This window comes from Rattus norvegicus, chromosome 17 (genome assembly GCF_036323735.1).
Source record: "Rattus norvegicus strain BN/NHsdMcwi chromosome 17, GRCr8, whole genome shotgun sequence".
Classification (NCBI taxonomy): domain Eukaryota; kingdom Metazoa; phylum Chordata; class Mammalia; order Rodentia; family Muridae; genus Rattus; species Rattus norvegicus.
In genome coordinates, this window is record NC_086035.1 from 65,817,576 (window position 1) to 65,835,616 (window position 18,041).

General features: G+C 45.4%; 1 protein-coding gene across 18 annotated transcripts in view; it reads right to left on the reverse strand.

Annotated features, from left to right (window-relative positions):
• The window catches only part of Larp4b (La ribonucleoprotein 4B), a 95,796-nt gene that overhangs the window by 4,451 nt on the left and 73,304 nt on the right, over positions 1–18,041 (reverse strand). For 16 of the 18 annotated variants that reach the window (XM_063276485.1, XM_063276484.1, XM_063276489.1 and 13 more), the window contains one exon: positions 12,493–16,214. In XM_063276485.1, the coding sequence (XP_063132555.1) occupies positions 15,927–16,214 (288 nt within the window). In that variant the 3' untranslated portion in view covers positions 12,493–15,926. Of the gene's footprint in view, positions 1–12,446; positions 16,215–18,041 lie in introns of those variants that run through there. The other 2 variants (XR_010058882.1, NM_001107361.2) reach the window with 2 other exon arrangements.

Consider the following 18,041-nt stretch of genomic DNA (forward strand, 5'->3'; position numbering starts at 1 on the left):
GATTGAGTCCTACTCAGATCTGAGCAGAGTTGGGAATCAGGGTAGCCCTGAAAAAAGGAGAAATGGCTTTAGAACACCAGGGCTGAGACACCCATAGGCACAGCAAGAATGCTACATTTCTATACCATATATAGAATTACAGAGTGGTGGTAAGGAGTTATTGCTGAAGACTGTACTATTTTTCTCATTGACTAGGAAGAAGTCAAGCTGGTGCCTAACGAGAGTTTCCATCTCTGCTGACTGGTGTTCACGGTACCGAAAGGTATGCGGCGCCCTACCAGAGAAGAAAGGTAAACACCAACCAGCTATGAACCCTGCCATCTACGGCAGTGACCTGCCTGTGACACGTGCAATAGTAGAAAAAAAAAATGTGAGAATAGCCCATCGTTATCTGGTTGTATTTAAGGCGTATTCCATGAGGTGGAACCCCTGCCTGGCACTGTTCAGGTAGCGAGAATCTGAGACTAAGGGAACCTGAGGGAAAACGGAGTACTATTGTCCTGCTAAAGGAACACAGCACTGAAATGACCCCTCGGGATATGCTGCTGTGCTCATACATCAGTGTCCCCAGAGGAGCCTCCTCCTCCTCCTGCAGCAGATGGGAACCAATACGGGGGACTCGAAACTCGGCAATGCACAGGGAGTGAGAGACTTTGGAGCTCTCTGTCCTAAATGGTATGTCTCCACCAAACTCCTCCCCTCAGGGCTCGGAGAACCCTACAGAACATTCTAAGAGCTAGAGATGGATGACACCGAGGAAAGAGTTCCAGACACAACAGGACTGAAGTGCATAGGAACTCACAGAGACTAGGGCTGAGGGGAAACCGGACATGAGCTCCCACCCCTAACCAAGAAGTGATCTCCAATTGACAGTCATTTCCAAGGGAAAGATTAGTTTGCTCCAATGCACCTCACTGGGCATACATACCATGCTTAAGGGTAAACCCCATGCCACAGCCAACACAAAACAAAGTCAATGGTATTTTTGTGGAGGTTTTTTTGTGGTTTTGGTTTTTTTTGGTCCCATATTACCTGGTTTGGATTTCTTCTTCTTCTTCTTCTTCTTCTTCTTCTTCTTCTTCTTCTTCTTCTTCTTCTTCTTCTTCTTCTTCTTCTTCTTCTTCTTCTTCTTCTTCTTCTTCTTCTTCTTCTCCTTCTTCTTCTTCTTCTTCTTCTTCTTCTTCTTCTTCTTCTTCTTCTTCTTCTTCTTCTTCTTCTTCTTCTTCTTCTTCTTCTTCCTCCTCCTCCTCCTCCTCCTCCTCCTCCTCCTCCCCCCTCCTCCTCTTCCTCCTCCTCCCCCCCTCCTCCTCTTCTTTAAACCAATCTTTTGCTTGTATGTTATGGTTTCCAATTTTGTGGGGTTTTTGGGTTTTGCATTTCTTGGTTTTTGCTTGATTGTTTGTTTGTTGTTGTTTCAAAGACAGGGGTTTCTCTGTGCAGTCCTGGCTGTCCTGGACAAGGCTGGCCTTGAACTCAGAAATCCACCTGCCTCTGCCTCCTGAGTGCTGGGATTGTTTGGTTTTGCCTGTTTGTTTTCTAAAGGGAGAAAGAAAGATGTGTGATTGGATGAGTGGGGGTGCAGAGAGCCTAGGAGGGAAAACCTGTGATTTGAGTAGATTGCATGAAATGATTTATTTTCAACTTAAAAATAAGAACGAATTATGTATATGTAAATATATCACATATCTCTATCTACCTGTCTACCTGTCTGTCTGTCGATCTATCTCTATATATTCACATTCGTGAACAGTAGGGTTTCTGGCAGCCTCTGAAGAACCCTCACCAAGTTTCTCCTACAAGCACCAGGAGGAAAAGAATGAATCTGACTCAAGAGCGAGCTCGGTATCTTTGCCTTTTAAACAAGAACACAAAAGAGATCCTCCCACCTTCTCTTGCAGCAAACAAAGGGCCCTCCCTTGAGTGCTTTAGGGTGTGGATGGAGCGCCCCCTGGTGGTGACTAGTCCTACACTGCACCATGAGTAGGCGGACCTTTAGAAATCAAGTCCTTGGGGCTGGGGATTTAGCTCAGTGGTAGAGCGCTTACCTAGGAAGCGCAAGGCCCTGGGTTCGGTCCCCAGCTCTGAAAAAAAAAAAAAAAGAAATCAAGTCCTTTTAAGGATTCTCCAGTTTCTACACACACCAGAGACTTCAATGTGTTTCCAGTGTTAGAAAAGAAAAAATTAAAACAATACAAACTTTCCTTGGCTGGTGCTGTAGGAGGGGAATAACTCAGTGGTATAACAAGCTTGCCTAGCGTTCATGAAGCCCTGGGTTGAGTTCCCAGGTCCACAAACAGTTTGCAGGTCTATAATTGTACACTCGGATTTGGAAGCAGGAGGATTTGAAGTTCAAAGTCATGCTCAATTACACAGTGAGTTCGAATCCAGTCTGGGACCCATGAAACCTTTTCTGGAAACAAAAACAAACAAACAAACAAACAAACAAAAAAACCCAACCAATTAAATAAACAAAACCCAGCAACATTAAAAAAAAAGGGGGAGGGGTGGGGATTTAGCTCAGTGGTAGAGCGCTTGCCTAGCAAGTGCAAGGCCCTGGGTTCGGTCCCCAGCTCCGAAAAAAAGAAAAGAAAGAAAAAAAGAACCTATTTTATACCAATGCATGTTGGCATCACTGTATTTCAGCCTGCCAAATCAAATGCAATCTTTTGAAATTAATTTCACCAGCATTTTCTGTGTGTTGCTGGGATGACCACAGTTGCACACAGGGCTTGCTTGTGCTGTTTATATCACAGTACAGAGTTTAATCCCACTGAGCCTCATTACAAGCTATGGCTGGACTTAATGAAAAAAAAATGGGTCTTTGGTTATTTGGTCAAGATGGGGCATATAGAGTCAAAGAGAGGGGAAGCGAGAGGCTGGACCCTTTTGGTCTCTCTCTCTCTCTGCCATTATCAAGAATAAATCTGTTTTCTTGGAGTCCTGACCTGAGGTTAGGGAGAGGCCCTGAGGCACTGAGGCAGAGCAGATTCTGGAAATTTCCAAAGCATGAAGGAGCAGTGTGGCGGCGTGGGGTCACCCGATACCTGACGCGTTGGTCATTTGCTTTGCTGTGTGTCTGGCAGTCAGTATAGACGCCATGCTGTGGGCTGCACTGCAGATCACTCTGGCTGGGTGGTCCCTTGGTATCAAGGTGGCCACTGTGCTGGGGGACCTATTCCCTGAAAGAGAGTTCCCGACCCTCACAGGCCCTTCAAGGACTCTTTAGTGTTCTGTTGTTGCCTCTGGAGACGAGCCCACCTCCTTGTGTGTCTGGCAGGAAGAGTGAGATCCCGTTTTCCCCGATTCTGAAAATGATTGCTCCATCTGTCAATGTCTTCGATGCTGTTAACCCGTTATTGTTTCCTTGGCCTCAGTTGAATGGCCTGACACCGCAGGCGTCTGAGTGGGCTGTCTGGACTTTAGAACCTCATGCTCATTAACTGTGACTGTCCTCTGTATATGGAGAAAACATTGCGTCTACTTATTCTTGTCAAGAATACCATCAAATCTGTATTTCAACTCGACAGGATCTAAAGCCGCCCGGGAGACAAAGCTTTGGGTATGTCTGTGAGGAAATCTCTAGGCTGGGATAACTGGGTTAACTGGGTTGATCAATTATTGCCTAAATGTGGGCAGTACCATTGCTTGGGTTGGAATCCCACGCTGCCTGAGAGTGAGAGCACAAGCCGGGGAACATGAGGGTTTATTTCCACCTACAGCTCAAAGGGATTCAGTCCATGGTGGTGGGGAGTCACCGCCACAGGAACAGGAGGCAGCGGTCATACTGTACCCACCAGTTAGGAAGCAGACAGAGAACAAGGGGTGAAGCCTAAACTCCAAGCCCAGTTTAATTTACTTCCTCCAGTGAGGCTCTGCCCCTTAAAGGTTCCCATACTGCCACCCGCTGGGACTAAGTGTTGAAATAAATGAGCCTAAAGGAGAATTTCATATTCTAACCACAACACCGTGGATGCCTCACTCGCTAGGAGAAGATGGTATATGGCTGATTTCTCTGGGGATTCTAATAAAAAACAAGTAAACAGTGCGGTTAAGTTATGACGGTGCCAATGTAAACCAAACAGTGTGTGGCAGGGCGCAGGCGGCCAGCCTCTGTGAGGAGTTGGGTATTTGAACCAAGGAGTTGGAAGTTCAGAGGCTTTGCTATGGGGCAAAGTGGTATGTTTGAGGAAGGGATGCAGCAGTGTGGATGGAGAAGGACTGAGAGGTAGGAGGTGAAGTCAGAGGTGGGTGGGTAACTATCTATGCTAGCCAATTACTCTGTGAGTGTCCTAGGAGCTGAAGTCAGGGGGATCCTTGGGCTGTTGAGAGGAGCAGGGAACTGGAGACCCATTAAAGACATGGATGTGCTGAGCGTGGGTGAGTAGTCTCTGGAGAACTAGGGACCAGAGCTTGCCCAAGGCCAAGAGGAAACAGACTCAGGATGCCTCAGGTTTCTGAGTGGTTAAGGATACTGGCAGAAATACTGCTTTTGTGGGGAGGGGGTGCAGGAGCAGAAGGAGTGGAGGGAGGGCCCTGTGTTAGATGTATTCAAACAGGCCTGTCAGTAAGTAGTTCAACAGCTGGCAGTCGGAGGACCAGCAAAACTGGTGACACTGGAGCACCTTCGAACACCTGTTCTGGACATATTGATTGCTATTAGTAGTTTTATTGCTGCAACAAAAAGCAAGTTGGGGAGAATGTATTCAGCTTACACTTCCACATTGCTGTTCACCATCGAGGGAAATCCGAGCAGAAACCTGGGGAGGCATGAGCTGATGCAGACTGTGGAGGGGTGCTGCTTACTACCTCGCTTCCCCTGGCTTGCTCAGCTTGATTTCTTATAGAAAGAACCCAGGACCACCAGTACAGGATTGCACTCCCTGCAATGGCTGGATCCTCTCCAACAAATCACCAATTTAAAAAAAAATAAAAATGCCTCAGAGCTAGATCTTATAGAAGCACTTTCTCAATTGAGGAACTCTCCTTTCGAATAACTTTAGTTTGTGTGTCAAGTTGACATGAGACTATCCAGCCCAGTTATCTTTCTTTCTTTCTTTCTTTCTTTTTTTCTTTCTTTCTTTCTTTCTTTCTTTCTTTCTTTCTTTCTCTCTCTCTCTCTTTCTCTCTCTCTTTCTTTCTTTCTCTCTCTTTCTTTCTTTCTCTCTTTCTTTCTTTTTTTTCTTTTTTCTTTTTTTCGGAGCTGGGGACCGAACCCAGGGCCTTGCACTTGCTAGGCAAGCGCTCTACCACTGAGCTAAATCCCCAACCCCCCATCTTTCTTAATGATCCTGATTGTGATCAAAGCCCCTGGTGGCCCTACGTGGTCTGTCATGGTTTGAATATGCATGACCCAGGGAGTGGCAATATTAGAAGGTGTGGCCTTCAGAGAAATCAGACAACAAAAGGAGGTCAAGGGGATACAGATCGGAAAAGAAGAAGTCAAATTATCACTATTTGCAGATGATATGATAGTATATTTAAGTGATCCCAAAAGTTCCACCAGAGAACTACTAAAGCTGATAAACACCTTCAGCAAAGTGGCTGGGTATAAAATTAACTCAAATAAATCAGTAGCCTTCCTCTACACAAAAGAGAAACAAGCCGAGAAAGAAATTATGGAAACGACACCCTTCATTATAGTCCCAAATAATATAAAATACCTCGGTGTGACTTTAACCAAGCAAGTAAAAGATCTGTATGATAAGAACTTCAAGACACTGAAGAAAGAAATTGAAGAAGACCTCAGAAGATGGAAAGATCTCCCATGCTCATGGATTGGCAGGATTAATATAGTAAAAATGGCCATTTTACCAAAAGCGGTCTACAGATTCAATGCAATCCCCATCAAAATACCAGTCCAATTCTTCAAAGAGTTAGACAGAACAATTTGCAAATTCATTTGGAATAACAAAAAACCCAGGATAGCTAAAACTATCCTCAACAATAAAAGGACTTCAGGGGGAATCACTATCCCTGACCTCAAGCAGTATTACAGAGCAATAGTGATAAAAACTGCATGGTATTGGTACAGAGAAAGACAGATAGACCAATGGAACAGAATTGAAGACCCAGAAATGAACCCACACATCTATGGACACTTGATTTTTGACAAAGGAGCCAAAACCATCAAATGGAAAAAAGATAGCATTTTCAGCAAATGGTGCTGGTTCAACTGGAGGTCAACATGTAGAAGAATGCAGATCGATCCATGCTTATCACCCTGTACAAAGCTTAAGTCCAAGTGGATCAAGGACCTCCACATCAAACCAGACACACTCAAACTAATAGAAGAAAAACTAGGGAAGCATCTGGAACACATGGGCACTGGAGAAAATTTCCTGAACAAAACACCAATGGCTTATGCTCTAAGATCAAGAATTGACAAATGGGATCTCATAAAACTGCAAAGCTTCTGTAAGGCAAAGGACACTGTGGTTAGGACAAAACGGCAACCAACAGATTGGGAAAAGATCTTTACCAATCCTACAACAGATAGAGGCCTTATATCCAAAATATACAAAGAACTCAAGAAGTTAGACTGCAGGAAGACAAATAACCCTATTAAAAATGGGGTTCAGGGGGGCTGGAGAGATGGCTCAGTGGTTAAGAGCACCCAACTGCTCTTCCAGAGGTCATGAGTTCAATTCCCAGCAACCACATGGTGGCTCACAACCATCTGTAAAGAGATCTGATGCCCTCTTCTGGTGTATCTGAAGACAGCTACGGTGTACTTAGATATGTAATAAATAAAAATAAATCTTTAAAAAAAAAATGGGGTTCAGAGCTAAACAAACAATTCACAGCTGAGGAATGCCGAATGGCTGAGAAACACCTAAAGAAATGTTCAACATCTTTAGTCATAAGGGAAATGCAAATCAACACAACCCTGAGATTTCACCTCACACCAGTGAGAATGGCTAAGATCAAAAACTCAGGTGACAGCAGATGCTGGTGAGGATGTAGAGAAAGAGGAACACTCCTCCATTGTTGGTGGGATTGCAGACTGGTACAACCATTCTGGAAATCAGTCTGGAGGTTCCTCAGAAAATTGGACATTGAACTGCCTGAGGATCCAGCTATACCTCTCTTGGGCATATACCCAAAAGATGCCCCAACAAATAAAAAAGACACGTGCTCCACTATGTTCATCGCAGCCTTATTTATAATAGCCAGAAGCTGGAAAGAACCCAGATGCCCTTCAACAGAGGAATGGATACAGAAAATGTGACACGTCTACACAATGGAATATTACTCAGCTATGAAAAACAATGACTTTATGAAATTCGTAGGCAAATGGTTGGGACTGGAAAATATCATCCTGAGTGAGGTAACCCAATCACAGAAAAACACACATGGTATGCACTCATTGATAAGTGGCTATTAGCCCAAATGCTTGAATTACCCTAGATGCCTAGAACACATGAAACTCAAGATGGATGATCAAAATGTGAATGCTTCACTCCTTCTTTAAAAGGGGAACAAGAATACCGTTGGCAGGGAATAGAGAGGCAAAGATTAAAACAGACACAGAAGGAACATCCATTTAGAGCCTGCCCCACATGTGACCCATACATATACAGCCACCCAATTAGACAAGATGGATGAAGCAAAGAAGTGCAGACCGACAGGAGCCGGATGTAGATCGCTCCTGAGAGACACAGCCAGAATACAGCAAATACAGAGGCGAATACCAGCAGCAAACCACTGAACTGAGAACGAGACCCCCGTTGAAGGAATCAGAGAAAGAACTGGAAGAGCTTGAAGGGGCTCGAAACCCCATATGAACAACAATGCCAAGCAACCAGAGCTTCCAGGGACTAAGCCACTACCTAAAGACTATACATGGACTGACCCTGGACTCTGACCTCATAGGTAGCAATGAATATCCTAGTAAGAGCACCAGTGGAAGGGGAAGCCCTTGGTCCTGCTAAGACTGAACTCCCAGTGAACGTGATTGTTGGGGGGAGGGCGGCAATGTGGGGAGGATGGGGAAGGGAACACCCATAAAGAAGGGGAGGGGGAGGGGCTAGGGGGATGTTGGCCTGTAAACTGGGAAAGGGAATAACACCTGAAATGTAAATAAGAAATACTCAAGTTAATAATAATAATAAAATAAATAAGGTGTGGCCTTGTTGGAGTAGGTGTGTCACTGTGGGTGTGGACTTTAAGACCCTCACCCTAGCTGCCTGGAAGTGAGTATTCTGCTAGCAGGCTTCAGATGAAGATGTAGAACTCTCAGCTCCTCCTGCACCATGCCTGCCTGGATGCTACCATGCTACTGCCTTGATGATAATGGACTGAACCTCTGAACCTGTAAGCCAGCCACAATGAAATGTTGTCCTTATAAGAGTTGCCTTGGTCATGGTGTCTGTTCACAGCAGTGAAACTCTTAAGACATGGTCCAAGAGTCCATTTTCTTTGACAAGAGATCAGCCAATGAGACGTTCAGTTTGGGGGCAGTTCTTAGTTCAAAAATCATGTATAAAGTTGCTCTCCCTCTGGATTTTGTAACGAATACTTAGCCTGCTGCAGCATCTTTGAGAAGCTGACCAGTTGATGGCAGGGCAGGGACATGGAAGGGTCTTTGAGGACATCACTGGCCTCTACCTTCTGCAGCCAGAAGACACGATGTGTGGCTGCCCACCCAGGTGTAGGCTGAGGGTTTTCAGGTTGAGGCCTTCATGACCATGGAGTTATAAGCCCCATGATTAAGTATAATCACAGGTATGAACCTGGGAAGACTGCCTAGAAAGACAGTGTAAACACAGAGGGTCCTGTAAGGACTAGGGGTGATGGAGAGAGGCCAACAGTGGACCCTGGAGGAAGGTAAATGTTAAGCTGCTTCCATCCATGTGGGTCCCCAAACTTTACCATGTTCACCTGTTCTGTGGGAAAACTTGGAAGTGTAGGACCCATCTACCCACTCATCGCTTCTAGGAAGCCTCTTTACAATTGCTTGGCCTGGGTAAGATGCCTAACCCCGTCAGTGGGTCGAAGTCCAGTCTCCATTGAACAGGTGCTGGGTAAGAACAGTTCCATTCAGACCCTGGGACAGACAGGAACTCAGCTTGTTGCTGCGGACAGTTGCAGGAGGCCGGTTAACGTACTTGCGAAGACTCTCAGGGCGGTGATGGCGTTTGCACTGGCGTGGCTAAGGACTCTGCTGTCTTTTGCTGTGGTTCTCCAAATCCTGTTAGATACTGTGCCCTGTCTTCAAGATGGTTGTTCTTAGTCTCTGCCATCCTCTTATCTTCCCTAGACCCTTAGATGAAGGAGGCAACTTCCAGAGAGTTATGAGGGGAGGTAGATGCTTCAAAAAGCTCCCACACTGTCTCCTCCGGCAGGAGGTTGTAGGCTCGCCCCGAGGCAACCATAGTAGTCATGGCAACGCAGTGATCAAATGGCCTGAGAACCCGAGAACAGAGACCAGACAGTTGCTCAAAGAACTTGAGTACTGCTGGCTGGGGTGTGAGTGAGGGAGGGGTCTCCAAATGTTAACCATGACTGCTGAACAAGACCAGGAAGTAGGCGCTGTCAAAATCTTATTTAAAAAAAAAAATGCAGCAGGTTTACAGGTTTACTCATGAACTCTACCCAGGAGAACCTGCCTTGGCAAAGGAAATCTGATAGGCACAGAACATTGCTGCATTCTTTTCTCATGATTCCTAGTCATGGATTTAAAGTCAGTAAATTAGAACGTCCAGGAACACAAGAATAAGAAACAGACCATGGGCTGGTGAGATGGCTCAGCAGGTAAGGGAGCTTGCCACCAAGCCTGACTGCTGAGTTCAATACCTGAGACTCAACTGGTGGAGAGGGAGAACTGACTCCTGAGGGTTGTCCTCTGACGTCTGTGCCCACTTCCCAAGTAAGTAAATGTAAAATAATAAGAACAAAGTGAGAAAAACCAAAGCAACAAGAAATGGAAGACAAAAAAATAAAGTGAGAGTCACTGTAATTACAAATGTGCTATGTTCAGTAGATAAAAGGCAGAGCACGGCAGAGTGGGATGAACACATCTGTATCCTGTCTGTAGACTCAGATATGATGATATCTGTGGGTTGAAAATAAAAAAGAGGAAAACAGTGCACCATACAACCCCCCCAAAAGGAAAAAAGCACAGAAAATTAGCATTAAATTAGTCTATTAGCATCAAATAAAGCAAGTTCAGAACAAAGAAAATGACTAGGGCCCAAGAGGGTGGGGGGGGGGATTCGCTAACAACAGAGGAGTGGATCCAGCACACCTGGACATGTATGCATCAAACAACAGAGCATCGAAAACATGTAAAGCAAAGGCTCGACGATGCTGGAAAGAGAGCAAAACGCAGGAATAGGCGCATCTGCTTCTATAGCTGTTGGTCCACCTACAGCAAGAGATGGAGCCACAGTCAGCAAGGTCAAAGAACCACCTTACCCGAGAGAATACGGAGTCACGGGCACAACCTTTACCACGGTAACCATACCAGCTCACAACAGCCCTCACAGCTTGGAAGGGGACTGAAAGCATAGTGGTCACAATGTTATCATTTCAGCAATCTGAAACGAGAAGACAACAGGGAGATCCCCAGCTCTTTGGAATAACAGACTTCTAAATAATCCACAGTACAGAGGACACTGCTAAGGACACCAAACACAAATTGAACTAGGATGCAACTAAGAGGAAGAGTGCCTGATCTTGAGCCATGACTCCAAATCTTAAACTAGTGAAAGCATAAAAGACCCCAAAATGAACAGAAGAGGAACTGGAGGTTTGAGTCCCCACTGTACTTGACTATCAGGTCTGAGGTTTCCATGGGGTTCTTAGCGTCTTCGGTGGCTAAAGCTGTATCTTGCTCTAATCTCATCACTCAACCGCTGCTACTGTGCGGGGAAGACAACAGCAGGTCAAGTCTCACATCCATGGCTGGTCAGAAGACTATGTCCTTTAACTCTGCAAATTTGCCTCTGGTACTTCTCTTGATGTGCACTCCAGTGGTCCCGGGGCACCAGACACACAGCAGGCTTTGTGAAGGAGGGTACTAGGTTCTGCATTGTTTTGTAATTTTATCACTGGGGAAAGGCCTGCCCACTCCATTATATTGAAGACACCTCTTGTGTCCCAGTCACTACTAGGCTGGGCCTAGAGAAAGATGGCTCCACAACTAAATAGGTGCACACCTCGGGGCAGTGACTTCTAGGGAACTGGGTCTTCCCACCGGTGCAGGCCTCGACAGACAATCCCACGCAGCCCAAATTCTGATTGGAAGGAACACATGCAGAAGAGTTAGGGGGCGTGTGGAGAGCGAGGACAAGCTCTGAGCATGCTTTCTCCACCTCTGCTCTGCCTCGGTCCCTCTGCTGCTGCTGGAGCTCTTGAAACGTCACAGCTCAGTCCTTAGAACCAGATGTGGTAAACCCCACACTTCTGTCAGGATGCGGTGCAGACGGCCAATACCGAACACCAGGTTACAGTGCAGAAGCCCGAGTGCCCCAGAACACGTGAATCTAGTCTACTCTTTCATTCCTCAGACCATCCAAACTGGTCCAACCACAGTGGGGCACACAATTGCTAGGCTTGGCTCTCTGGCTGGCTTAGCCAGCTCATCCCCTGAACCAGCCAACCCTCAGTGCTGTGATTATCACTACAAATCACTAAACTTTGTTGAGGTTAAAGCTTTGTTAAGTGGCAAAGCAAACCAAGTCACACACGCACGTCACTTCTGAAGTCAGTGCTGTGCGTGGAGAATATACAGTCTGCAAATACCAAGATTCAGGACTTATTTGAGCACCCCACTATGCTGCACAAAGCACAGAGAAGAGGAAGCAGGGCAGTGGGTCTGTCTCATGGACATAAGCCTGCCTGTATATCAGGGGCATCCCTACCTGAACCTGAGACAAGCAGCACAAAACAAACTCTTGGAGATGACAAAAGACAGGTAAATTAAAGGGAACTGTGTCACAGAAACTGAAATGGAGAGCCTAGATGGGCCCAGGTTTATATATGTGGTTAGTGTGAGGTAACAAGGTTGGGTGGAGTGGTGGTCGTGGTGGTGGTGGAGAGCATCACAAATCTGGTGAAAGAACACTGCGAGACATACCAGAAGCTGGGTGTGGTGGTACACACTCACTTCCAGAACTCTGAAGGCAGATCAGAGTTCCAGGCCAACCTGATCTACACAGCTAGATTCAGGCCAGTGAGTCCCTGACCCAACCAAACCAAACCAACCCACCCCACCCCGAAAGATGCCGGAGGGGGCTAGGGAGATGGCTCAGTGGTTAGGAGCACTTGGTGCTCTGATCTCAGAGGACCTGAGTTCCAACACCAGCAGGCTGCATATTTCATCATATGCTGTGGGCAGTCAACTTAGGAGGGGACTGGACAACTTTAAAATCCAAACTAGATGTTGTGGGCTCCTGTGTTTCTTCCTCATGTACAGTGATTGGAAACAAAAAGATCTTTAAAAATTGCATTCTTGAAGAAAATTTTAATTTAAAAGAATCAAAAGAAAAATTGAACAGTGCCTAAATCTTTATTTTTCATAACCTACATTTTTCAAATTAGACAGTCTTACACAAAATGACACAAAAGGAAACTTAAATTCCCAATAGTTTACATGTAAGCTTGATTCCAGTCTTATGGAAAGGAAACAGAAACCCTCAGGCAAGCTTCCATGGTACAATCCCGTCTGTGACTCGCCGCGGCTGTTAGCGCTCCTGGAATCTTCGATTGTCTGTTGCTTTCCGCATGACAGGCTACAAAGCACACAAACCCACAACTACAGCTCACTGAAGGGGACACAAAGACAGGTATGCACCATCAGTCGCCTGCTGTGACACACTGGACCAGTTTTTCAATATCAACTGCAGAAACCCTAATACAGCAATATAAGACTTTTTTTTCCTTTTTTTTCTTTTTATTTTTTTGCCACCCACTAGTGGCAACCAGTGATGCAATGACAGGAGGGATTCACAGAGACATCATGACACTGACTACGAGGAGGAATCACTTGAAATTCATGTCTGGTGAAGCGGGGCCAGATTCCTAGTCCATATTTCCCTATGATAATTAAGCATCATCACACAATTTTACAAGTTAAAATGTCATTTGTGACTGTGGTATCTCCGATTCTATACCTTGAGATACTGAAAGGAATGAGTAAACTTAGAAAATAGATTATGGAAACCACGGATCACACTTGCTGGACGTGACACAGCAAGAGTCTGCATGCGCCCTCAACAGCTTCCTATTTTGATAACTTCCATTTTTTTCTGAGTGGAAAACCTCAAAGTGTACAGGAAGTCTCTGTTTTGACATTACACAGCTATTTGGCATATCACCTTTGCTTCCTGAAAACGAGTGCTATAAAAATCACATCTGAGCACGGCTTTAGTTTCTGATGCCAGGCTGTCACTGGCCAAGCAGTAATTACAGTGTCCCAACCTCGTGCATCTGCAAACCTGCCCTTGGGTGCAGCCACTGAGCTTACACTTCCAGCCCGCAGACAGCAAGCACCTACAGCTGGCTCTGCCACACAGGTTTCCTGCTGCAATGCTCAGCCTTGGGGAAAGGACTCCTCATTGAAAATCAAAGATCATCTGTGAGAGCATCTTTGGGGATAAGGGATGCTGCCATTATTTGGCCCCTCTTCCAGCAAGGCTGTGATGTGAAGGACCTGAGGCCTCAGGCTCGCCTTTCCAGACAGACAGTATCTGCTAGTGTGGGTTCAAGAGGCCAGCCTTTCTTCTTCTTCTTCTTTGTTTTTTTGTCAGTGATCTGACATCTACAAGGAAATGCGTCCTATGTTCCTTTCACAGGCGTTTGAAACATCAGCACTGCGTATGCTCCTATGTAACTGAGTGACAGTTGCTCTGAAGGAAATGGTCATGTGCATCAGGCCATCTTTGCCTCTGGGAGGAAAAAAAATCACTTCACAAAGTTTTAATTCTAATTAGCACATTTCTGTTTTTTACTTTCATTGGAAGATCTTGCCAGTCTCTGCTCTCTATACTCTCTTCAAAACCCTCAAACATCAAATATGATCAGTATGTACTTACATACTTTTAAGAGTATGAAAACATCCAAAGGCTTTAATAAGACTTCCCATTTCCCTTTTGCAGCAAAGAGGCAAAGTCAGTTCAACACACCAGTATAAGAGGAAAAAGAAAAACCTTAACAAACTAAAATAATACTCAAACCACAACATTTAGTTTATCCACATCCAGCTCATCAGCAACATTTATAATATATCAATAATTTTTATCAGATTCTTCTCTGTAGGGTACCTTTCTCATATGTTCTGATTATTTACACTGTACAGGCAGAGCACACTCCCAAGTGCACAGAGTTAACACAGTAGCGACATTTGCACTTACAGGGTTCTCAACATCTGAAAAAGACCAACTGTTGAAGATCTGCAGGTTTGTTACAAAACCACTGGGTTCTTGTACAACAGTATGCGCTCTCAGCAAAACCAACACCAGGAGATCCGCATGGCAATGAGTAACCGATCCACTCCCGCCAACCCGGGGCAGGTCTCCGTGAGCTCTAAGCTGTCTTATACAAAAGTTAAGGCAAAGTCATTTTCAAGTTTAAATAAAATTCAAGTCTTTAAATATTGGATGGAAATCATTTTTTTTCCTTAGAAAATAAAAAGAAAAAAGAAACCAAAACAACCTTCAGTCTTGTTAAATAGCATTTTGTGGAATTAGCTGTATGGTTACATATAGCAGGAAATATTTTAAGGTCTGCTGCTTAGAATACTTAAAGAAAAATTTTAGGCATTTTAAAACAAAATAATTTATCTGTAACTTTATTATAAACTTGCTAACTTGACTGCACTCGTTCTTCAGAAGTGCAGCGCTTCTGGAAAGAATCAACAAGACCCTCGTCTTGGAGGTAAAAGGAGCAAGGGTTCTGTCCTCCGCCAGCCAGGGGGGGGGGGAGACCCACAAACACCACTCTCTCACGGCTAGGTTCTTCTAATCCATGTGCCGGCCGATGCAGAGGTACATGAAGACACCCACACAGAGCTGGCTAAGACACAACTCTCCAGAGAGAGAGTGGGGGACACGGACAGAGCAGGCACTGGAGGATGGAAGCCAGGCAGCCCACTCACAGGACACACATCATGGTACAACTTCATGGTCTGACGTCAGTGGGCAGCAGTTTCTAATTTCATCTAGGTTCTATTCACAATGTGCTTTGAATTTATTTTACACAGTAGCCACTTGGAACTGGAGTGAGAGGCTGGTTACTTGCTCGCAGGACATCAAAACTCAAAGGTTTCAGGTCTTTCTAGGGTGCTCTTTGCAGGTTCATTCTGTCCACTAGATCAAAAAGAACTGTATATACATATGTATCTTGTTTTAAAGCTAGAGTTACCTGTTAGCTAATGGTTTAGATGAAAACACAGCTCCTATGCCAGTATGTCAGTGCCCTGACATTGCCAGTCCCTTGTTCTGTGAGGCCACGGCTGCCCCTGCCAGTGCCCTCAGCCCCCACCCATCTGCTGGGACACCCTACCAATGTGCACTTGCAGACCAGCTATTTAAAAAAAAAAGTAGTAGAGTTCCCTTAATTTAGAAAAACTCATTATAGCTTGCATTCAGAGCCACGTGGAGGCTTAATAAAAATATCCATTTGTTAGGATAAATACATTTTCTATCCTGAAAAACATCAGACTTCTGAATCACCTCCAGTTAAGCACCAACCTAAAATAAGGTTTATATTATATAATTAAATCCTGAAAAATAGATTTTTTTTCCAAGAGGGGGAAAATCCGACTCACAGAAGGAAGTGACTTGCAGGTATCCCACGGGCCCCACAGACGCTGCAAGCTCCTAACCAGCGGCTCACTCCGTACTGAGTGTCTGAGTGTACGGGAGAGCTTCGTCCACGGTGAACACAGCTCTTCCACACCCTCCCCGGCAGGTATCCGGCTTTCACTAAGGAGACTTGGGAGGGGTGTTCTGTTCCCTGTTCAGGCGCTTCCCGGCAGCTGGAGGAGACGGTCGGCGCCCAGGCTGCCTCCTCTGATCTTTGGGGACTCCAGGAGTAGACTTGAGGGCAGGGGGCTCTCTGTATCTCTCCGCAGGCTCAGCAAGCTTCTTCTCCTCCTTCCCACAGGCGACAGTGTTTGGCTTTTGTTCTTTTGGGGGTTGCAATGGGGAGGAGGAAGGAGGCTCTTTACTCGTTCTTTGACAGATCTCTGCATAACTGGGCTTTCTCAGTTCCTGGAAACACAGAACGTGGGATTATGCATACAAAGACCAGGGACGGAAGCTCCTTCAGGGGTGAAGTTACAGAAGATAAAGTTCTTAAGTAAAATCTCATCTTCATGGGTATTTTTAAGACATTCACAAAATTCAATGGCAACTCCTGGCATGCCCAGGGCAGCCAGTGATCAGCATCAAAGTTCCTGCCTCTAGCTTGTGGACATAGGACAGCATCACAAACCCACTCTGTGAGAAAACAGTTGTTGCTGTAGATTTGCTGACTTTATAAACATGGTGCTGGAATGAATATGCCGCAGAGTCTGGAGTTACTCCAGGAGAAGAATAATTACTGAACAGGCATCATGTGACAGTAATTACTGAACAGGCATCATGTGACAGTAATTACTGAACAGGCATCATGTGACAGTAATTACTGAACAGGCATCATGTGACAGTGCTGCTTCCCTGAGGAAGGGCCTGAGGCACCTTCAAATGCACTTTCTTGACTTATGTTAGATTCTAGCTTTTTGTATGTTTGTTTAGATTCTATAAAGCTAAGTTTCTATTAAAATCAAACAAACACATCCATTTTTGCTAAGCTAATCACAGTATCTTTGAATAAAAAACTAAGTGTTTTAAAGACTAAAAAAGGACAGACATCTTTGGTTTAACAAAAACGTCACCGCTCGCTTTCCATGCAGTGCCGCTTTGCTCTGAAGAGACTATAGAAAGGTCTCTCTACATCAGCTAACAGCCATAAAGGCAGAGCAATAAAATGGCGACCACATTCTGACCAACATGAAGCCTTAAAGCATTCTTAAGAAACATGGAAGCCTACGAGGCTCAAGGGAAAAAAAGAAAGCAGCAAACCCTGGCCCCACTTCGCTTGATCTAAGCAGGACTAGTGCAGGTGCTGCCGTGCTTACACAGAACGGCTGGGGACAGTATGACGGGTGAGGAAGTGAGCTGGCTTCAACTCCTGATCCTCCTGCTCTCCCTTCCTGAGTCTGACCGAGTTTGACATGAGCATCACTGCACAGCCACAGCTGGTCTGGCACTTGTGCGGACTTGTGGGATTCCAACTTCCTACTTCTGCCTCCCGAGTACAGAGATGCCAGGTCATCAAGGACAGAAGCTACTGCCTCACTGTGTATCCCTGCTGGCTGAAACTTTCAATGTAGACCACAGGCCTCAAACATGCAACCATTTTTCTGCCCCATCTCCCAAGCATTGGAACTAAGGGCTTAAGCTGCCACACCTGGCAGAGCCACTGGGCTTTAAACAGGATACCATGTTGTTCTTTTAAGTCTACTTCTCTCTAGTCTCTACCCTCTATTCCTTGCCCCTTTTTTTCTTTTATTCTTCTCTCATATATCACATCCTGGCCTTAATTTTCCCTCCCTCCACTCCTCCGGGTCCCTCCCAAAAGGATGGAGAAGGATGGACCACCTGTGCCCTCCTCTGGAACCCCATCTGTCTAAGCCTTTGAAGCAGACAGACTATTGTTGTGTTTTTCTTGAGACAGGATTTTTCTGTGTAGGTTTGGCTGTCCTGAAGTTCATTCTGTAGACCAGGCTGACCTCAATTCAGAAATCCACCTGCCTTTGCCTCCAGAGTACCTGGATTAAAAGTGTGCGTGTGCCATTACTGCCCGGCTACTTCTTTTTCATATATACAACACACACAATAAACGCAAAAATCACCAAACTCCACAGAGGACAGAGTTGAGACCTGGTTGCTAGTCTACTGAAATAGGAGGTCTCCGTGATAGGTATAGAGAAAGGAAGGCACAGACTAATGGAACCATCGTCAGAGGCAGGACACAGGGAAGGAGTGCCCGAGTGC